The following is a 21,015-nucleotide window of genomic DNA, read 5'->3' as shown; positions in this document are numbered from 1 at the left end:
ATAGCCAGTAGCCAATAGCTGCCCTAGCGTCGTTTTTTGTCCGTCTGACTCGCATACAGACGAGCAGATTTCCGGGTCTGGCGGAGTTATGACATAAAGATTTGAAGCATGTTCCAAATCTAAAGTTCGTCAGATTCTCGACTGGAAAAGTCCGCTGAAGGTCCGATGAAGCCCACACACGATCGGATTGTCCACTGGACTCGGTCCATTGGACCGGTCCGGTCGTAAAGTTCGACTGTGTGTACTCTGCATTAGAGTTCTTGGTCTAGAAGATTAACTGTTGGAGATTATGCAGAACTGCAATTCCATTGCTCCTAATATAGGAATGTCAATGCTCTTTGCTTGAATGGAAAGGCCAACTGGTAGTTTGTTAAAATAGATATTAACTAGTAACTAGTTATGCAAATTAGTTTGTGGATTTATTCAATAAACTTCTTCAATCGTGAATCAGGAAAAAAGATATTACAGAAAACAATTAAACCAGATAATTTGCTGACACCCACTCACAAGTATGTGGTTATTCTTGTTTAGGAAGTAAGAAATTGTTGCTGTTACATTGAAATCTGGCTTATCAATTCATATAGAAGTAGCAAATATGGACATGTTTGTGTTTTTCAACACTGTGAAATGCCACTGGGTGTTTATCTGTGCTTTGGCCCAGCAGAAGGACCATGTCTACCAAGACTACAAAGCAATGGCTATCTTTTTGACCACATTATTAGCTCATTATTCTATAGTAGGACCTAACAGCTAGACCTTCAGGACACTACAAGGGTCAAAAGCAGTTATGGTGTGCAAGATAAGCCCAAAAAATGTAGAGAATAAATGTCAATGATTAAGGCAGGGGAGGGAAATGTCATCAAGGAATTGCAGTGTAAGGCTAACCTGAAGCCGTTCTTGCATTGTAGCACCTAGCGCTACACAACTTTTATTGTCTATTTAATAAGGAACTATAGAGTGCCATGACTTTAAGAAAAATCTTTACACCTTCTAATACATCTTTTAAGGGTGCTTTTCTCTGAGAGCACTGTCCTTAAGATGCCCTTGAAATGGAATCCTGCAATAGATTGGGGGAGATCTCTGAGCTAGAATAGCAGCTAGCTGGACAAAACCCAAGCCAGAGTACTGAACAGGGAGAACTGAGCAGGCCTGACAACCCCCCACTACACAAAAAGTGTTGTGTGTTTTCAGTCGACAATATGACTTAAGACAGCCTCGGACGGAGTGATTTGCTTGATTACCCCAATTAACACAGTCAGTTTTGATGGGGAAATCCCTCCCATGGAGCCATTGTGTTCTCCCCGCAGGGGAGTTTGGCGGAGCCATCCCCGCCCAGAGGACACAGTGATTACTGCTAGCAGCTATAATAGCCACTAGCAATAATCGCATGTAAAATCTGACTGGCTGGTTGTACCCAAGTTGATCGGTCGATCAACTTGGGTACATTCAGCCTGCCCATACATGTTTCGAATTGGCAGGGATTGGAACGGTCTTTGGCCAGCTTTAGGAGCTGAGTGCATTTCTGGCAGATTAATATTTTTCTGCCCTTGCAGGATCTTTAAATTGATAAGCATGAATAAGCAACCATAGTGGACTGTCTAGAAACCACCTGAATGACTGAATGTCATCTTTTCTTTACCAGCCTCTATCTACTGCTATGCTGCACAAAACAATGGCACTGGAGATCCGGTTTACAAACCCACTTCATATGGCGGTTACTGACTGCACCCTGGTAGTGGAAGGCAGTGGACTGGTTGACAGACAACTTATAGCAGTGTAAGTATTACGATAATCCTTACAAGTGTATTCTAAAACCAGCCTTTAATATTTTGACTTGTAACAACTGTTGTAGAGAACATGTAATTGTGTTGTTTATTGATGCAGAGTGTTACCTTATTTCTAATGTATTACCTAATAAATGTTTAATACAGGATGCTTTTGTTACACCATGTTTGCTGAGGATTCTGGGCTTTCTACACTTTTTTGCAGAAAAGTACTTCTCTTGCATTAATTGTGCAGCAACAGTGGTAGCAACTGTAGCATAGGAGACTGTGGACCACGGCTCTGTTGGTTCCAGCTCCAATTACATCTTAAGAATTAGCTTCCTTTTACTGAGGTAAGGGAAAAGAAATATAGAAGGAGTTTTAACTTTCCCATCTGTGTATAGCCCTAGGTTTATCCTAAGCATGTTGGATTCACAACACTTCTGTTGCATTTAGTGCATGTTAAATGCACTTTAGTGGATGTCCACCTACATTGGTTTCAAAAACATTGCTTTCTGTTGATGTACATCATTTCAATATGTTGCTATGATGTGCAGATTTTTTGGTAGGATCCAACATACATTATATTTCTGTCCTTATAGCGTGTTGCTATGTGCTTAAAGTGGTTGTAAAGGCTCAAGGTAAAAAACCTTCTGTGTGCAGCAGCCCTCCCCCCCCCCAAGCTTCTCCCCCTTCCAATACTTACCTGAGACCCATCTCGATCCAGCAACAAGAGCAGCGACTCCTCATTGGCTGAGACAGCAGCAGGAGCCACTGGCTCATGCTACTGTCAATCACAGCCAGTAAGCCAAAGAGAAGAGAGTAGGGGTGGGGCCGAGACATGCTCCATGTGTGAATGGACACACAGAGCAGTGGTTCAGAAGCCAGCCTGTTCGGGTGCCTGCATAGCAAGCTGCCTGCTATAGAGGCACTCGGCAGGAGGGAGGGGCCAGGAGCACTGTTGGGGGACCCGAGAAGAGGAGGATCGGGGCTGCTCTGTGCAAAACTATTATACAGAGCAGGTAACTACAACATGTTTGTTATTTTTGTAAAAATCAGCCTTTAATAGCACTTTACATGCAGCAGTTCTATTTTCACAAAGGGCACACCCATGCAAGAAGTTGGCATGAACTCAGCCCATTAGAAACAATGTATTTGGGCTTGTTACTGCAATAGTTTGGCATTAGGCCAACATGTGTGATGTGAATGGGTCCTTACTGTTGACTCATTACCTCTTTTGGAAGTCTGTTCCAAGCTTCCGCTACTCTTTCAGTAAAATGATAGTTTCTAATGTTAGTTTTAAACTTTCCTCTTGCCGGTTTGAGGTAATGTCCAGTGTTCCTAATAGCCTCATAATAATATTGAAAATACTGTCCTGCTAAGCTTTATTTACACTTTTAATGTATTTAAAGGTTTCAGTCATATCCTACATTCCCTTTCCTTCCTTAAGGCTGTACAAACCACATTAAGCTCCTTAAGTCTATTCTCATATGTTCTATTCTTGAGACATCTCACCATTTTTGTTGCTCACTTGGATGCCTCGTTGAAATAGTTTTTTCCCTAGAATGCCTACAGGTTTTCTGCAATGCATACATTATTTGTGCATATGGTAGCTGAAAGTCAGACAGTGAATACATGGCCTCTCTGTAGATTGCAAATACTTACCTACCTCTTCCTACTGCCCCAGACACTAAGAAGAGAAATTGCTGCCTGCAGACTTCAAAACAGTGGTGGCCGTTCATAAGGGGCGCAGGGGCGCTGCGAGCTAATCCATGCACCCGGCCCCTAATCCCCATTCAGGGCGCATGAATTTCAGTGGGTTTTTTTTTTTTGAAGCACACAAATTAGAGCCTGAGGCCTTAATTGGCTTAAAAAAGGGCCCACACACTTGTGTGATATTAGTGAATTAAATATTCGCTTAAGTCTTTCTGCTTCTCCTCCCAGCCAATCAGGAAGCTGGTCCTAAGACCCGATTGGCAGGGAGTCCTAAGACCCGATTGGCCGGGAGAAAAATCGACCACTCGGGACTCAGGAGGAGATGCAGGGGAAACAACTGACCCCAACAAAGTCACGGCAAGTGTGGGGCTGGTGGATGGCCTGGCAGGCGGATGGGCGAGCGAGCAAGCGGGTGATCGATCGAGCGGGGGGGGTGACTGGAGGGAAGTGAGGGGGCCCAGTTGGTTTGCTGTCCCCCCCAACAAAAAATTGAGCACCAGCTGCCACTGCTTCATAAATCAACTTTTATGGGAGTGTCAATCTCCTAGTCCCCTGCTGTGATTAGTGGTTCCTGTATCTGTATCTTAAAGGGACGTATGGGTTGGCAGGAGGAACTTGAGTCTTTAGACAGCAATTTATCAGCTGCAGAAGAGGTAAGTATTAACTTTCTTCTTTGCAGTGAAACCCTGTTGGATTTATTAAAAAAACTGCTTACCATTGTGCTTCAGAACCCAAAGGGTCTAGCTTTGCCCCAGTTTGGTGTTAATATAATGACTTCTAATTTCATTTTCTTATGCTTCATGCAGGGTTCCTTACCTGAAGCCGAATGAAAGAATAAAGTTCAAGGTGGAGCTAACACCATACAGATCTGGAATAAGACAACTCATAGCCAATTTTAAATGTAGATATTTTTCAATCAAAGGATACCAGTTGATAAATGTGGAGTCCTGGTAACCAACCAACATTGTCTTCTAATCATGTTACATGTTTTATTTATTCAGTAAACTGGTAAATTCAAAGCCTTTTTCATTATTGGAGGCTAGAATTTAGCAACATAGCTCTACTGCAGCACGATGCTCACTTTTTAATTACATACATTTTTCTCTGGGTATTTCTGCTGAAAGGGGAATTCTACCACAAGAAATTATTGATGCTTTAAAGTTTTGAAAACCAGCTCTAGCCATTTTTTTTTTATAGAGTGAGGAAGCATTTAAACGGTTGGGTTTTAATTGATGTCCATGCCCCATGCTGGAGAGATTTCACTTCTTGTTTGACTACTGTCACATAGAAAGAACGTGAGGCCTCACCCCAAACAGAAACTCAGACTGCAAAATGTTGAAAGATTTTAACCTTTTCCAACTCTATCAAAAATAAATAAAAAAGTGTCTGGGCTTTTAAAGTATTAGCTTACTGTACCTATCCAAGTCATTTACTCATAAAGTCATGTGGAACTTATTATGTAATTTGTCATCTCAATTTCCTTATTTTTACCATCAAATAATTGCACTTTTAGTAGAAATGCATGTAAAAGGAAAGTATGTTAACCTAATTTACTGATTACCATATAGTATTAGTACAAAAAGATACATCAGCAAAAAAGCAGAATGTTTTATTATATTATCTAATTTTTTATGCCAAAAAATTAAAGTATTGACTTAAAGCGAAGTCTTTTCGCCCACTATGTTTATGTTAGTGCTATTGTGATTCTATTACATTGGTGTCAGTGCCATATGGCTCCCACTGGGAAATGAATCATTGGTGTTCAGAGGTAACTGAAAGCAGAGCAGCACCATACCCCATTCAGCTGTCTCTGCAGCTGCCATTCAAGCAAAACACAGGTTCCCCTTTATACTTCAATCTCCAGCAGCTCATATTTACATTTCCTTCACTCCCCAAGGGCCAATAGGAGTAAACAAAATTCTGGGTACTTTCAGTTATGAAGGAGCATGTCTCGCCCTATGTGACAACATTGGGCCAATCAACAAGTGCCGTCACTTAAGACCATATCCCTAGGTAAGTATGACTTGAGTACCTTTCAGCTTACATAGAGTAGCTTCGCCTGTTCTTGGCAGCTAAACAGAACACCAGGGAAACAAATGAAAGGTGCATATGCATTGTTGGGAATGGATTAAAGTGAAGCTATTGCTTTCCCCAAGCAGGTCACTTTAAAGTATAACTAAAGACAAAACGTTCTTATCCATGGAGGAACACAGGACTTTCTAGATCTTTGGGTTATACTACCTCCTACAGGAGAAAAATACTCTGGTAAAATAAATAAAAAATTGCCAGCACATAATAACTCCAACAACAACCATCACGCCTCAGTTATTTGTTAGTATCCTCAGGAGAGTTGATGCGTTTTCTTAATGTGTGCTTTTCTCTGTTTGGAAAATAAAAAAGTGAAAAAAATGGAAAAGTGATGGAAGATTCATGCCGAATATGTTAAATCCTGGAAGTCTGTGAAGTCAGCCAATGAGCGCTGTGTCAGGTCTGGGCTCAGCCCTTCCTTCTCTGAGCTGGCCGCTCAGCTGTTGGCTAATTGCCAGCTCCCATCTCTCAACACAGTTACCCAGCTGTTGATGATCTGCTCGTCAGTCCTGCCTACTTAAGCCGTCCAGTCCAGAGGAGCTTTGCCTTCGCCTTGGTCACATCACAAGAAACTATCTCCTGCGTTCCTGTTTAAAGACGGCTTTGCTGACATCCCTTCTGTCTACAGATCCTGCTTGCTGTTCCACTACTTTCATCCCTGACTCCTGGCTTGGCTTACTATCCATTCCGGTTACTGAACTTTGGCTATGTTTTGACTATGTTTGTTCTTTTTACTTTTATTATTAAACAAGTGTGATTTAACTGTACTTCTGTCTCGGTCTGATTTCATGGTTTCTGACAGTAGGCGAAGGCCATGAATCCAGAAGATGCAGTCAATCCACTTGTTGGTAATATTTTTTCCAGATTGGATGAGCAAGATCACCGCATGGATCAGTATGCCATAGCGTTACAAACGCTCCTGAGTCGCACGGCTCACCAGGAATCTCCCACTGTGGCTGCTCCAGTACAACCTGAGTTGTAGGCCGTCCCTGCTGCTGCACCAGTCTCTGTGCAGGCACCCGCCTCTAGTATTACCTCTATAAGAGGTATGTCTGGTTCTGCTCCACTTCCCCAGCGATTGGGGGCAATCCAGTTCAATGCAGAGGGTTTCTTAACCAGGTTGAGATATACTTTGAGACGCTGCCCCAGGCGTTTCCCACGGACAGAAGCAAAGTAGGTTTTGTGATATCTTTCCTTTCGGAAAGAGCCCTGCCGCAAAAACCTGTAGTCTTGAGTTACTCTGAGTTTGTGGCCTCCATTAAAATGGTATTTGACGTTCCCGTACACTCCGCTTCTTCTACCAAGTGCCTCATGCCCATCAAACCGAGTACGACTACGCCATTGAATTCCGTACTCTGGCAGCAGAGGTCGCTTGGAACAATGAGGCCCTTGTGGCTGCTTTTTCTCATGGTCTCTCGGATTCCATCAAGGATGAGATAGCAGCCCGAGATATACCCACTGAGCTGGAAAAGTTGATCACATTTGCCATCCTCATTGACTCCAGACTAAGAGAAAGACTCTTTTATGGAGCGCTTGCGGAAGCCTCCTGTACGTTTGCCTCCGAGCTTTGCAGTCCCACCCGTGCCTCCCTCACCTCCCATGCCTCCTGGCACCGAGTCGGTCAGTGAAGATGAACCCATGCACTTGGGCTTCACGCGTCTCTCTGTGGATGAGAGAACCTTTAGGAGGATGGAGAGATTGTGCCTTTATTGTGGCCAGGCAGGTCACTTTTTGAAGTTTTGTCCTACCCGTCCAGGGAACGCCCGAACCTTGAGGTCCTGTCACGGACAGACCTTAGGTGGCGTTGTTTCGTCCCCAGTTATCCAGAAGGATAAGCCGCTGGTTTCAGGCACCGTTTCTTGGGCTGAGTCGTCCGTCGAGATACAGACTCTACCCAACTCTGGGGCTGCAGGCCTGTTCATTGATGCCGCCTTTGTATCGAAGCACTCGATTCCACTGCAGCTGCGTGACACTCCACTTGCCATTGAGGCTCTTGATGGGAGACCTCTACAGCCTGCCCATGTGACTCATGAGATGGTTCCATTGTCCATGGCCGTAGGGGCTCTTCACCATGAGATAATCCAATTCCAAGTTATTTCCTCGCCTAAGTTTCAGCTAGTTATCCTTGGTTACAGAGGCACAACCCCTCTGTTGATTGGCTCCATGCTGAGGTTCTCTCCTGGTCACCACAATGCAGTGAGACATGCTTCCAGAAGGTAGCCAAGGTCCTGTGCACCCCTTCACTCTCCTCCCTGCCGGAGGAGGAGTACCGCGATTTTAGCAATGTCTTTTACAAAGGTCAAGCCGGTAGTTTGCCTCCACACTGGCCGTATGATTGTGCAATTGACCTTCATGATTAAGAATACCTATCCGATTTAGTTGATTACAGAGTTATTTGACCGCCTCAAGGGAGCAATGGTTTTCACGAAGCTTGATTTGAGAGGGACATACAATCTTGTAAGGATTAAGGAGGGCGAAGAGTGGAAAACTGCGTTTAATACCAGAACAGGCCATTATGAGTACCTCATAATGCCTTTTGGCCTTTATAACGCCCCGGCAGTTTTCCAGGAATCTATTAACGGTGTCCCCTGAGATTTGTTGCAGTTATGTGTAGTGGTTTATCTCGATCATATCCTCATATTTTTCAAGTCCCTGGAGAACCACCACACAGATGTCTGTCGTGTGCTTCAGAAACTAAGAGAGAACAATCTCTATTGTAAACTGGAGAAGTGCGAGTTCCATCGTGAACAGGTTAAGTTCCTGGGCTATGTCATTTCCACTGCTGGTTTTTCGATGGACCCAGGGAAACTTTCGGCAGTCCTACAGTGGCCCCGTCCCATGGGATTACGTCCTCTGCAGTGTTTCCTGGGCTTTGCCAACTATTATCGGAAGTTTATTCGTAACTTCTCGTCTCTGGTCAAGCCCCTGACTGATATGACCAGAAAGGACAGTAACCCACAGAGTTGGTCTCCGGAGTCCATTAAGGCCTTTGAGAGTCTCAAGGCTGCCTTTGTTTCTGCTCCTGTGTTGGCACATCCTGATCCTACGTTACCTTTTATCTTTGAGGTTGATGCTTCTGGTGTTGGCGCCCTTCTGTCTCAACGTCCTACCTCTGAGAGCGCTATGCATCCTTGTGGCTACTTTTCCAAGAAATTGTCACCTGCGGAGTGCAATTACGAGATTGGTGACAGAGGGCTGTTGGTGATCAATTTAGCCCTGAAAGAATGGAGACATCTCCTCGAAGGTACCACTGTGCCGGTTCTCATTCTTACTGATCATAAGAATCTCACATTCTTGTCTGAGGCTAAATGCCTCTCTCCAAGAAGGGTGCGATGGGCTCTTTTCTTGTCAAGTTTCAGTTACATTGTCTCATTCTTACCCGGTACTAAGAATGTAAGGGCTGATGCCTTGTCACGACAATTTTCCTCCACTTCCAAGTTGAAGTCGGTTTCGGTTCCTGTGATTCCTCCTGATCGTATTCTGGCTATGGTTTGCACCAGTCTTCTCCTTTAGGTGACAAAATTCTTGCTGCTCAGGTCCATGCTGCTCCTGAGAAACCTTGTGAAAGCTGCTTTGTCCCAGAGAGTCTCCGTACTGCCGTGCTCCAGACTTACCATTCTCCCAAGGCACCTGGCCACCCTGGGAAGAATAAATTTGTTTGGGCCATTTCCCAACAATTCTGGTGGCCTAGTCTACGTGCTGATGTAACTGCCTTCGCAGCTGCCTGTTCTGTGTGTGCTCAGAGTAAGACTCCAGGACACCTTCCGGTGGGCCTCCTACAACCCATACCCAATGGAGAGAGGCCCTGGACCCACCTGTCTATGAATTTCATTGTGGAGTTACCCAAGGCAACACGGTTATCCTTATGGTGGTGGACCAGTTGTCATTGTATTCCACTTAAAAAGTTGCCCACTTCTAAGAAACTGGCTTCCATTTTTGCTTGGGAGATCTTTCGCTTACATGGACTACCCAAGGTGATTGTATCGGACAGGGGTAGTCAGTTTGTGTCCCGGTTCTGGCAAGCCTTTTGTGCACAGTTGGGAATTCAGCTTGCTTTCTCCTCTGCGTATCACCCGCAGCCTAATGGGGCCACAGAACAAGCCAATCAGTCTTTGGAGCAATTCCTACATTGCTATATTTCTGACCATTATAACAACTGGTCAGACCTATTACGGTGGGCAAAGTTTGCTCACAACAGTGCCTTGAATTCTGCTTCTCGATTGTCCCTGTTTATGGTGAATTATGGCTTCCAACCTTCCATGTTGCCTGACTCGTTTGTTCCGCAGAGTATTCTTGCGTTAGAGGAGCATCTCCGTGGTCTTCGTTCCACTAGGACACAAGTCCAGGAGGCTTTGCGTCATACTAATGATAGGTACAGACTCCATGCTGACCGCAGACGCCAGCCTGCGTCTTCCTACCAAGTTGGGGACAGGGTCTGGCTGTCATGTCGCAACCTCCGACTTCGTGTTTCCTCACTGAAGTTCGCACCTCGGTTTATTGGGCCTTTCCGTATTCTTCGCAGGATTAACCCAGTGGCTTACACATGAGACCTTCCTTCTAATATGCGTATTTCGAATGTATTTCATGTCTCCTTATTAAAACCGCTTTACCACCTCAGTGCCACGTCCTCACCCTGTACAGATTGAGAACCATGAGGAGTATGAAGTACAGTCCATTGTTGACTCCCATAGGTTCCATGAGCGCATACAGTACCTGGTGCATTGGAAAGGGTACGGTCCAGAGGAACGCTCTTGGGTCTCATCCTCGGACGTACATGCCCCTGTCCTCCTCCTTGATTTCCATAGACGTTTTCCCCTCAAGCCTGGTGGTCCTTCGAGGGGGAGGGGTCATTGAGGAGGGGGTACTGTCAGGGCTGGATTCAGCCCTTCCTTCTCTGAGCTGGCCGCTCAGCTGTCTGCTAATTGCCAGCTCTCATCTCTCTCCAAAGTTACCCAGCTGTTGATGATCTGCTCGTCAGTCCTGCCTACTTAAGCCGTCCAGTCCAGAGTAGCTCTGCCTTCGCCTTGGTCACGTCACAAGAAACTATCTCCTGCGTTCCTGTTTAAAGCCTGGCTTTGCTGACATCCCTTCTGGCTACAGATCCTGCTTGCTGTTCCACTACTTTGATCCCTAACTCCTGGCTTGGCTTATTATCCGTTCCGGTTACTGAACTTTGGCTATGTTTTGACTACGTTTGTTCTTTTTACTTTTATTATTAAACAAGCGTGATTTAACTGTACTTCTGTCTCGGTCTGATTTCATGGTTTCTGACACGCCGGTTGATTTGTGCCAGACAACCTAAACCCTGAAAGTCTCTCCAATCAGAACAGCTTTCCAGTTAGCCAACCCCCACAGGTTCCCAGTTCAATATCTATACTGGTGTTCTCTCTGTGACAGTCCTGAAGTCAACAGTGACTGCCCATCCATGTTCCAGTTCACACAGGGCTCTGATTTTATAATCAGACCAGTAGGTCTGGGGATTCCTTATGCAGTTAATGGTGCAGAGATAAGGTATTTTTCCTGTCCTTTAGGTTTCCTCTGTCTGGTACTGAGGCTACGTATAGGGTATTTGCTACAGTAGCAAATATAGCTGACTGGATATTTTTGAGAGAGTTAAATTTTCCTTTTCTTTCTCAGCTTGCTTACACTTTATATACTTTGCATGTTGGGCATATGGGGGTTCCCTCATATTTATTTCTGCTTGGGTTGATAATGCAGCTTTAAGACAGCAGGACGCACTCAGGAGCATACACACCCACTATAATTTCTTGCATAGTAAGAAGAATAACTTGGATAAGCAGTGTTAATAGTCCAAGCTGTAAATTTGCTTCACATGGTGTATTTCTTCAATGAGTACAGCCAGTTCTCAGTGTGGAATTACATTGTCAATTTTGGATAGCTGGCAGGATCCTGAATTAGTGTGACCATGTGATATCTTCTCCACAAGCAGGCACACTCTACACTCAGTTATATTGTACTCTATGCCAATGCATCCTGAGTAACAGATCACTGTCAGATTGTACTTGGTGCTTTTTTAACAGAACACAGTCAAATAGTACTTGGTTTAATTTGGTTTAGTTTAAATTTGAAGTTTCATCTGGTTGATTTACAACAGCTGTTGTGGATTAATACGTGCAATTGTTCTCATGCAGCTCTACCTACCCTGATGCAACTATTAACAGTGTTTCACCCCATCTGTCTGAGGAAGAATTGTTTTGATTAATTTCGATCTGTGACTATTATGTCCACATCAGCATTTGTCTTCTTTTTGTTGCGGTTGTCAGCTTGTCAGACCATGGACAAATTTATGGTCAAATGGCTGTCATTTTTAATTGTAGCTATGCCAGTCCACTAAAAGTTTCCTGGTTTTGCTATTGCATGGTTCTCCTGTCAGCATTAAGGCATGGGCACCCTGGTTAAGGTGCTGGACTGCAAAATTTTTGTATAGGAAGCATTTGTTCTGCATGGTCTTTGAGGGACAATGTCTCTTTGGATCAATTCTAGATACTGTTTATCTAGGACGCTAGTGACAGCAACATCACTATTTTTCTCAGCAGAAAAAAGCTAAACATAGACTGATAAGTCTTTCTCTCAGTGACTGTTAAGAAATGTTTATTTTTGTTTCTCAACTAACTCCTTGAGACCCTTCAAGCTTGGTTCCCTTTCCAATCCTAAGGTCCGGCACTCAAACTCTGCCAAATTCTCAGACAAGTATTCCTTGACATATAGACACGTCCCCATTTTCCAGAATGGGAGTGATGCTTGGTCAGTTTTGCATCTCTGATGCTTGGGTACAGGAGATGATTTTCCAGAAGTTTTGCTCCTTGTCCCCTTTTTGGATTCTCACCTTCAGTTTTCCTGTGTCTCTCCACAGATTAGCAGATTTCCATTAAGCCCTTTCAGGTCTTCTGGATCAAGATATCATTGCACCACTTCCTGTGGCATAACGATTTCATGGGCTTTACTCCAACTTGTTCAGCGTTCCCATACACAAAGGAGGCATTTGCCTCATCTTGGATCTCAAAGTTCAGAATGTCTTTATTTGAATCCATAAATTCAAGGACATGTACTTTCACATTTAGGTTTCCTACGGCTTGCTATTGGGCCTCTACACTACAAGTTCATAGTCTGCCCTTTTGACGCTTGTTTGCACTTTGGGTGTCCACCAAAGTGTTAACCCTAATATGTCATTGTGGGATGCTTAGACAACCTCCCATTGATGGGAACATGGCGCTGGCTCTTTTGGGTAATGACTGTCTAGAAGTTGCAGTGGTTTGAGTGAATCTTAATCATTCAAAAATTGTTGCTGGAATTGGTTCTTCATTTGCAGTATCTGGGTCTAGTCTCGGACACAGCTCAGGACAGAGCGTATCTTCCACAGGAGAAACTTTAAACTTTCTGGTCTCTGAATCAATTTTCCAGTCTGGGAGTTGTCTAATTCTTTGCTATTGCATGAGAGTCCTAGGACTGATGATAGCCTCCTTCAAGATTTGCCCAGTTTCACTCCAGGCCTCTACAATACAACTTTATGTTGGTTAAGCATTCTGTCTCTGATGCCTGTAATGGTAGATAAAATGGCCACTGTAACCCTAAGGCCCCTTTCACGCGACAAGCTCGCTCGGATCCTCCTGTCCGTTTTTCAGGCGGATCCGAGCGGGCCATCCATTGACTCCTATGGGGAGATGGATGTCAGCGGAGATGTGTCCGCTGACACCCATCTGCCATCTGATCCGCTAAAATCAGATGTATGATGATACGTTCGCCATCCGTCTTGGCGCATCGGTTCAGATGAGATCTGATGAAAACAGACATGCTGTCAGTTTTCGTCCGATCTCTCCATATGAATCAGCGGCGCTCTGACAGGCCCCTCCCCACTCAAAGAGCAGAGACAAACCTGTCATCCGCCGGCTCAGCAGAGATCAACGGGGCGATCTCCTACTGAGCTGGCGAACTCCGCTGAGCGGATCTGCCTCGTGTGGAAGGGGCCTAAGTATCAACTTTTGAAAATTAGCTTTAGCTGCACTTTATTCCGATAAGTTCTGGAACAGAATTTTACCTAAAGGAGTAAAGCAGGTTGACCCACTAATGTACTTGTATTGTAAAGCTTTTATACGTATATTTAATATTAGAAATTGAGTTAACGTTTAGCAGATTGCTTTTGCAAAGCACTGTCCTTAAATAATATTTAATCTAAGTATAGCCAGCAGTTGTTTAACTTGTTTTTTCAGCAACTGTTTGTTGAAATATAAAGTCAAATGTAGCATTGCATTTGCAGTATAATTAACTTATTTGCCTGTATTCTATGATTCGCATTATGTGAGAGGAACTGCATGGTACTTTTGTACATTTGTTTATTGAGAATAAAAATAAATGATTGCAAATGATATTTAGTTAGGCTTGGTTCTCAGCTATGCAGGTTGCAGTTTGTGTATTCCAGGTGCAATTTTGCATTTTTCAATACATGTTTTTGATCCATTGAAGTCTGTGGAACCAAAAACCAGAAAAAAGTCCCTGGCCCTCTCCATAAAATGCACAGATGTGAACGTAACCCATAGGAAACCATGTTAAATGGACCGTAGTGTGTTTCTGCAAATCTGAAAACGCACTAAAAAATGCATAGGTGTGAACCAGGTCTTAAAAAAGACATGTCAGTCGTATTTAACTTTTGGAGTTATGTAAAGGCATTCCCTGGGTAAAGGTCATGTGCAACTTTGTCTTGATAACTATGCCATTCTGATTTAAAGTATCCATGTTATGAGATAAATACAGAGGCTGCCATAGCAGAACATTTTAGCAGAGTAGTTATGCTGACTGGCTTCTGTACTTCTAGACTATGTAAGCAAATATGGGAATATAGTAAACTGGGCATATAGTCACATCACATCCCATAAAGTCTATAATAAAGAAAGAATAAAAAAACTGTAACTTTCAATTATGACCTCTCAGCAAATAATGACTTTGAACATAAAATACAAAGCAAAATCTTTATTTGTATACAAATGGTTAAAAAAGCTACATAGAAGGCTATACAAGGCTAGAAGGCTATACAAGATAATAAATATTGATGTATACTTTACACCTGAATAGGTGTCTACATCAGGAGCCATAAAGTGAACTATCCAGATGTACAGATATAAATACAATATAGTGTACACCTGGATAATTCACTTACTGGCTCTTGATGTAGCCTCTTATTTGGATGTAAAGTATAGATATGCATCAATATTTATTGTCCTGTACAGCCTTCTATATGACTTTCAAATCATTTGTATACTAATAACGATTTTGTTTTATATTTTATGTTCAAACTAATTCATTTGTTGAGGGGGTCATACCTTGAAAGTCCCTTTTTTCCCCTATTTCTTTGTTACTTCTAAGACTATAAACAAGTTGGCGGATCCAAAAATTCGGAGGAAAGTCAGAGAATTTTCCGCTCTTTATGATCAATATTGAAGCCTGGGGACCTTAACAATAACTCTAGGACTAATTTCCCCACCTAAATCAAGTTTTTAAGGACATAAACATTTTTTATTAATACATTGCTTTAGTAAATTCACTGCTCCGTTGTTTGTTTGCTTGTTTGGATGTTTTTTTTGTTTGTTTATGTTTTTAATTAAAGTCTGACAACTAGATAAAAATGTGAGAAAGTTATTTTTTGTTCTAGATTTTTTTATGTTCCACTTAATACTATAATTGTATCTGACAGTTACTGTATTAAACATACAGTAGGCACACTGCCATTGTCAGGCTGCTGTGGTTTATTTTTATGAATGACCTCCAGCCTGCATGTGAACACTATGATTGGCTGTCTTGGTAGTCACATGATCAGGAGCCCCACTGGTTCAACATGTGTCAGCATGATGACTGGCATATAACATTGACAGAAAAAGAAGTCAACAATGGCAGCTTCCATGTTACTGTAATAACTGTTTTTTTTAAGTGGAACTACACAGCACCACAAAGCAAAAATGCTATTTATTTCATCTAATTCATCATCCATGTCTACATGATTTATTTTGCTGAGAAATCACTTTTAAAAACATCCCCTAACATTTCTGGCTGTGGCCATCTTAAGTAAGGGCAAAATGATTAATGTAGCATTGACTTCCTGGAATCCATCTGCCCTTAGTTCATGTGTACAAGCAGGAGGGCGTGCTTAGCTGAGAAAAACCCTCCTCCCCTCCAGAAGACTCCTGGGATATATGACATCATTTGTCTAGGCAAGGAACCAGGAAGTGAATGAAGAAACGTAAAAAATTTGTTTAACACAAGTAAATATGATATGCATTGCTATCTATTTAAAAATGCAAGCAACATAAGGATTAAAAATAGCCAATGTTGATTCAGAGAGTGAAGTTACACTTTAAGACGCCTTTCACATGGACGGCTATTCTGCCGCAGTTAAAAGCATGTTTTTTTTCCTGTGGAGTTCAAGACTCCAGACACTGCGATCAGCTGCATTTGCACAGTGCGATTAGCTGCGGTCGCGTTTGGCTGCGGTTTGCCATTTCCATGGCAACCCGATAGGGTGCCGACTCACACTGTTTGGTATGAATCTTGAGGGGAAACTCCACGCCAAATTTTAAATAAAAAATGGCGTGGGTTCCCCCCCAGGGGCATACCAGGCCCTTTGGTCTGGTATGGATTTTAAGAGGAACCCCTACGCCGAAAAAACGGCGTGGGGTTCCCCCCAAAATTATACCAGACCCTTATCCGAGCACGCAGCCCGGTCGGTCAGGAAAGGGGGTGGGGACAGGCGAGCGCCCCCCCCTCCTGAGCCGTACCAGGCTGCATGCCCCCAACATGGGGGGTGGGTGCTTTGGGGGAGGGGGGTCCTGCGGGCCCCCCCCACCCCAAAGCACCTTGTCCCTATGTAGATGAGGACAAGGGCCTCTACCCGACAACCCTAGCCGTTGGTTGTCGGGGTCTGCGGGCGGAGGGCTTATCGGACTCCGGGAGCCCCCTTTAATAAGGGGGCCCCTAGATCCCGGCCCTCCACCCTATGTGAATGAGTATGGGGTACATGGTAACCCTACCCATTCACCTAGGGAAAAAGTGTCAATAAAAAAAACACTACACAGATTTTTCAAGTAATTTATTAGACAGCTACCATGTACCCCATACTCATTCACATAGGGTGGGGGGCCGGGATCTGGGGGCCCCCTTATTAAAGGGGGCTCCCGGAGTCCGATAAGTCCTCCGCCCGCAGACCCCGACAACCAACGGCCAGGGTTGTCGGGAAGAGGCCCTTGTCCTCATCAACATGGGGACAAGGTGCTTTGGGGTGGGGGGTGCCCGCAGGGCCCCCCTTCCCCAAAGCACCCACCCCCCATGTTGAGGGCATGAGGCGTGGTACGGCTCAGGAGGGGGGGGCGCTCGCCCGTCCCCCACCCCCTTTCCTGACCGACCGGGCTGCGTGCTTGGATAAGGGTCTGGTATGGATTTTGGGGGGGACCCCACGCCGTTTTTTCATCGTAGGGGTTCCTCTTAAAATCCATACCAGACCGAAGGGCCTGGTATGCCCCTGAGGGGGAACCCATGCCATTTTTTTATTTAAAATTTGGCGTGGAGTTCCCCCTCAAGATTCATACCAAACAGTGCCGGGCATTGGCGGGGATCCGAGTCGGATCCCCGTGCTTGTCGCTCATTGGGAAAGGAAAAATGATTTTTCCTTTCCTGATGAGCAGCTCGGCGCTGTTATCCGCAGCTGACACAGTGCACTGCGATTACCTGCGGTTATGTGCGGATAGCTGCGCTAAATTGCTCCTGGACGCAGGCAATTCTATTTTTTCTATCCGCACAGAACCGCATGTATATAATTCGCAGCTAAACACAGTGTGTGAATGGGGCCATAGGAAAGCATTGTGTGCTTTTAGCTGCGGTAGAAAATTAGAAAATCCGCAGCTAAAAGCACCAATCTATCCATCTGTGTGAAAGGGGCCTAAGCAGCGGCCCTCTGTCATAGAAGCAGAGGTGGCACTGGATCGTGGACAGTAAGTAGCGCTAAGTGCCAGCCAGCAGAAAATCATTCTAAGAGGGAAAGACTTGCTAAACAATTTCCAGTCTTTGCTTTAAGCACCTAAGAATGTTAATGGAAAGTTAAAACAAAGGGCAATTTCCCTTGATCTTACTTTTGTTGTAAACCACCTACTTAATTCTCAATATTAAATGGTACAATCTACCAATGAAGCATCTTTGGATGATGACAGGTGGAATATTATTTGGACTCTAGTTTTTCAAAATGTTTTTGACAAATGTGATATTGTAAGTGGAAATCTTTTAATATTATGGAAGTGTCTATTGAAATTGAACATTTTCCCCAAAAAAGAAAATTAAAATATATTTTAAGAGTATGTTTTGGTCTTATTATTTCTAAATACATGCATATTTAATATAGGTTTTGCAAAAAGGGTACATTTAACCATACATAATTATTTGGTTTTAGATTGTCTCTGGTTGTTGGGTGTCCCATCGACTTGTTCAAACTATTTGTCTGTTTCTGCTAATCTGTATTGATCGCATGTACACACAGACACACACACATATACACCCAAACATTTAGTAAATACACATTAACATGCATATATGGTAACTCCTAAACCTGTTTTTTCCTGGACTGTCATACCAGGTGTGTCTAAGATGACACATTATTTTGGAACGTCATGTGGCATTCAGTTGTTTTTTATAACATCTTTTAAGGTTATTTTTCTTTTTCAGTGTTTAAAAATCTGTGTCAAAGACAATACAAGTTTGAAAATCAAACATATCCAAATATTAAAAAGGATATCATAAGTAATTAAAAGGTTACCAGCCTGGAAAAATAAAATAAAAAGGCACTCCTCAAACAATCTTTCACAAAAAGTTCTGAAATGTGTTTACTGCATTACACACACTATAATTATACTCAGAAGGTGCTCAGGTGAAAAGTACTAATTGGTGTTTGGTTTTACTCATCAAAGTGTTTTAAATATTAATTAGTCTAATAAATTTATCACATAAATCATTTACAGCTGCTGTCAGCTTTATTTGGGTAGGTGGTGTAAATATAAAAAAAGGTGACTTCGTAAACATTTTATCAACATAATATCTCACATAAACAAACAACTGTTTATGTGATCAAAGGGATTTTTTTTTCTTTTGCAACATTTTTTCTGAAGAAGGAAACAAACATTGTGAATTTGTGAACATTGAAGCATAAAAGACAAAGTAATAGGCGTTCCAGCCTTAGGCAAGGAGACAAAAATTACAGAAAATCCAAAGGCAACAAGTCATCTAGTGAGATATTACACAACCTGTAGGCCGGGAGATCATAAAGGGATACTAAAAGCCAAAATATCCAAACAATTTATGTCCTTCTCTAGGGCTGGTGCCAATAACAATAGCTCAAAATTGATTAGGATGTCAAATGTCATATCACTATCATTGTAACAATTGCAAAAAGGAAAGGTGGGTTCTACAGCTAAACCCACCCATAGTTTAGGGTAATGGATTGTAAAAGGGTCGATAAGAATATAAGGAGAGGGAAAGCAGGAAGGAGAGGGGAGGTGGGCAAAAGATGAAAATCAGGGGTATTTTATATCATGATAATTAAAACTAAAATTACATTTATCAGGAAGTCTGATTTACATGCAACAGCACCTTGTCTATATGCAAAATTATATGACATACCATTATGTTCAATTCCAAGGGGCAGGTTAGGGCAGTATATTCGGGAGCGGCTAGGGCAGTATAGGGGTTGACTAGGGTAGTATATAGATAGGCTAGGGTAGTAATATATAGACAGGCTAGGGTAATGTATAGACAGGCTTGGGTAGTATATGGACAGGGGACTGGCTAGGGTAGTATATTGACAAGCTAGGGTAGTATATAGACAGGCTAGGGTAGTATATGGACAGACTAGGGTAGTATATAGACAGGCTAGGGTAGTATATAGACAGGCTAGGGTAGTATATAGACAGGCTAGGGCAGTATAGGGGTGTGCTAGGGTAGTATAGGGGAAGGCAGAGTGGCCTGGGGGGCAGTTATCATCATGACACACAAAACTGCTGGAAAAAAAATCTTGGTTGACAATTTGCTGGGTAAATAGAAGAGAAGGAGAGGCCATGGTTCAATCTGATGCCCCGCTCAAAGTGCTGCCTGGGTCCAGTGGACCCACTGGGACCCATATAGGGCTGGCCCTGGGTGCAGTAACTGAGCAGAGAAAGAAGTAGGGGGAAAAAAAAATAAAAAAAAATACCAGATGCTTGAGCACATTGAGCATCCTCCTGTTACGAGTAAAGTAATATAGGAGACCACAAGGAGGGTATCAAACTCTTGGGGACATAATAGGTATTTCAGGGTTGCCGGATTTCCAAATTTTAACATAGGTGCTGGCAGGACAACATGTTATTAAGGTATATACCTAAACCCAGAGTTGTTTCACCTTGGGGCATGTCCACCATATTTGTGAAATAGAACCTAACTGGGTACAGTCCTGAAAACAATTAGGGGGATAAAATGGTGTAGATTTAAACAGGCACATACAAGTACTTTCGAGTTCAAGTATATTTCTTTAACTATTTTTGCCACTGCTGACAAAATCTCCTCCAAATCCTTGCTTGCTACAACAGTGCTAAATTCCTCTGCCCTTTTTGTTTGGTAAAGAGTAGTAGTTTTGGTATGCGACTCATTAATGGGAGCTTGAAAGCAGGAGATCAGGCCCCGAAAGTGAGAGTCCAACGTACACCTACTCTCAAAAGAAGTGAGTGAAAATGGAGGCAGATGAGTTTTGAGCAGAAGGTAAACAGGGTTCAGCTGGGAATATGGGAAGACCTTTCAACCAATACAACAAAGACTTGGATATGGTACCCTTTACATGTCACAATATACATAATTATTTTACATATTGTACAGGACGCCAAGGATGGGTCTTGGACTGGAGAAATGTGTCTCATTATTTGGGTTGGGGTCCCTTTAAGACATTTTTGGAGTATTCAGGGCTTCTTACCCATGCAGGGTGAGGGGTTCTGGGGTGGTCGAGTTAGAGAGGAGAAAACTCATTTACAGTTCTCTCAGAATTGGTGAGTCCTTATTTGGGACCCAGAATTTGGAATCTCTGGGTGGGAAAGAACCTCCAACTCTGACTATGGAGACTGTTGTCCTGAAAGGGTTAACCTACAGTACCTGCAGGAGAGACCTGAAAGAAAGCAAGAAGCAGGTGTCTGTAAGGTGGAGTGGAGTAAGACACAGCTGGGTGAGCCCCCCTCATCCATTCATAAAGATGCACTGTAGCTTAGAGCAATGAAAAGCTCACTATGAAAGGAGGAGGTGGACCTTTCATTCTTCTGCCCATCCTCCATTTATGGGATGGGTTGGATTTTATTGCTGGAGGCTGCAGTACACCTTCTGTGAATAGAGGAGGGGGATGGACAGGCTGGGTATTCAAAATGTGCCGGTTTTCTGCAAGTTA

General features: G+C 43.2%; 1 protein-coding gene across 1 annotated transcript in view; it reads left to right on the top strand.

Moving 5' to 3' along the window:
* The window catches only part of LOC141113285 (protein-glutamine gamma-glutamyltransferase E-like), a 54,680-nt gene extending 49,528 nt beyond the window's left edge, over window positions 1-5,152 (top strand). The window contains exons 12-13 of the mRNA XM_073606318.1: window positions 1,643-1,776; window positions 4,286-5,152. Of these exons, the coding sequence (XP_073462419.1) occupies window positions 1,643-1,776; window positions 4,286-4,433 (282 nt within the window). The 3' untranslated portion in view covers window positions 4,434-5,152. The remainder of the gene's footprint in view (window positions 1-1,642; window positions 1,777-4,285) is intronic.
* Window positions 5,153-21,015: the final 15,863 nt, after the last annotated feature.

This window comes from Aquarana catesbeiana, linkage group LG12 (genome assembly GCF_042186555.1).
Source record: "Aquarana catesbeiana isolate 2022-GZ linkage group LG12, ASM4218655v1, whole genome shotgun sequence".
Classification (NCBI taxonomy): Eukaryota; Metazoa; Chordata; class Amphibia; order Anura; family Ranidae; genus Aquarana; species Aquarana catesbeiana.
This window is presented reverse-complemented; position numbering and strand designations above follow the sequence as displayed.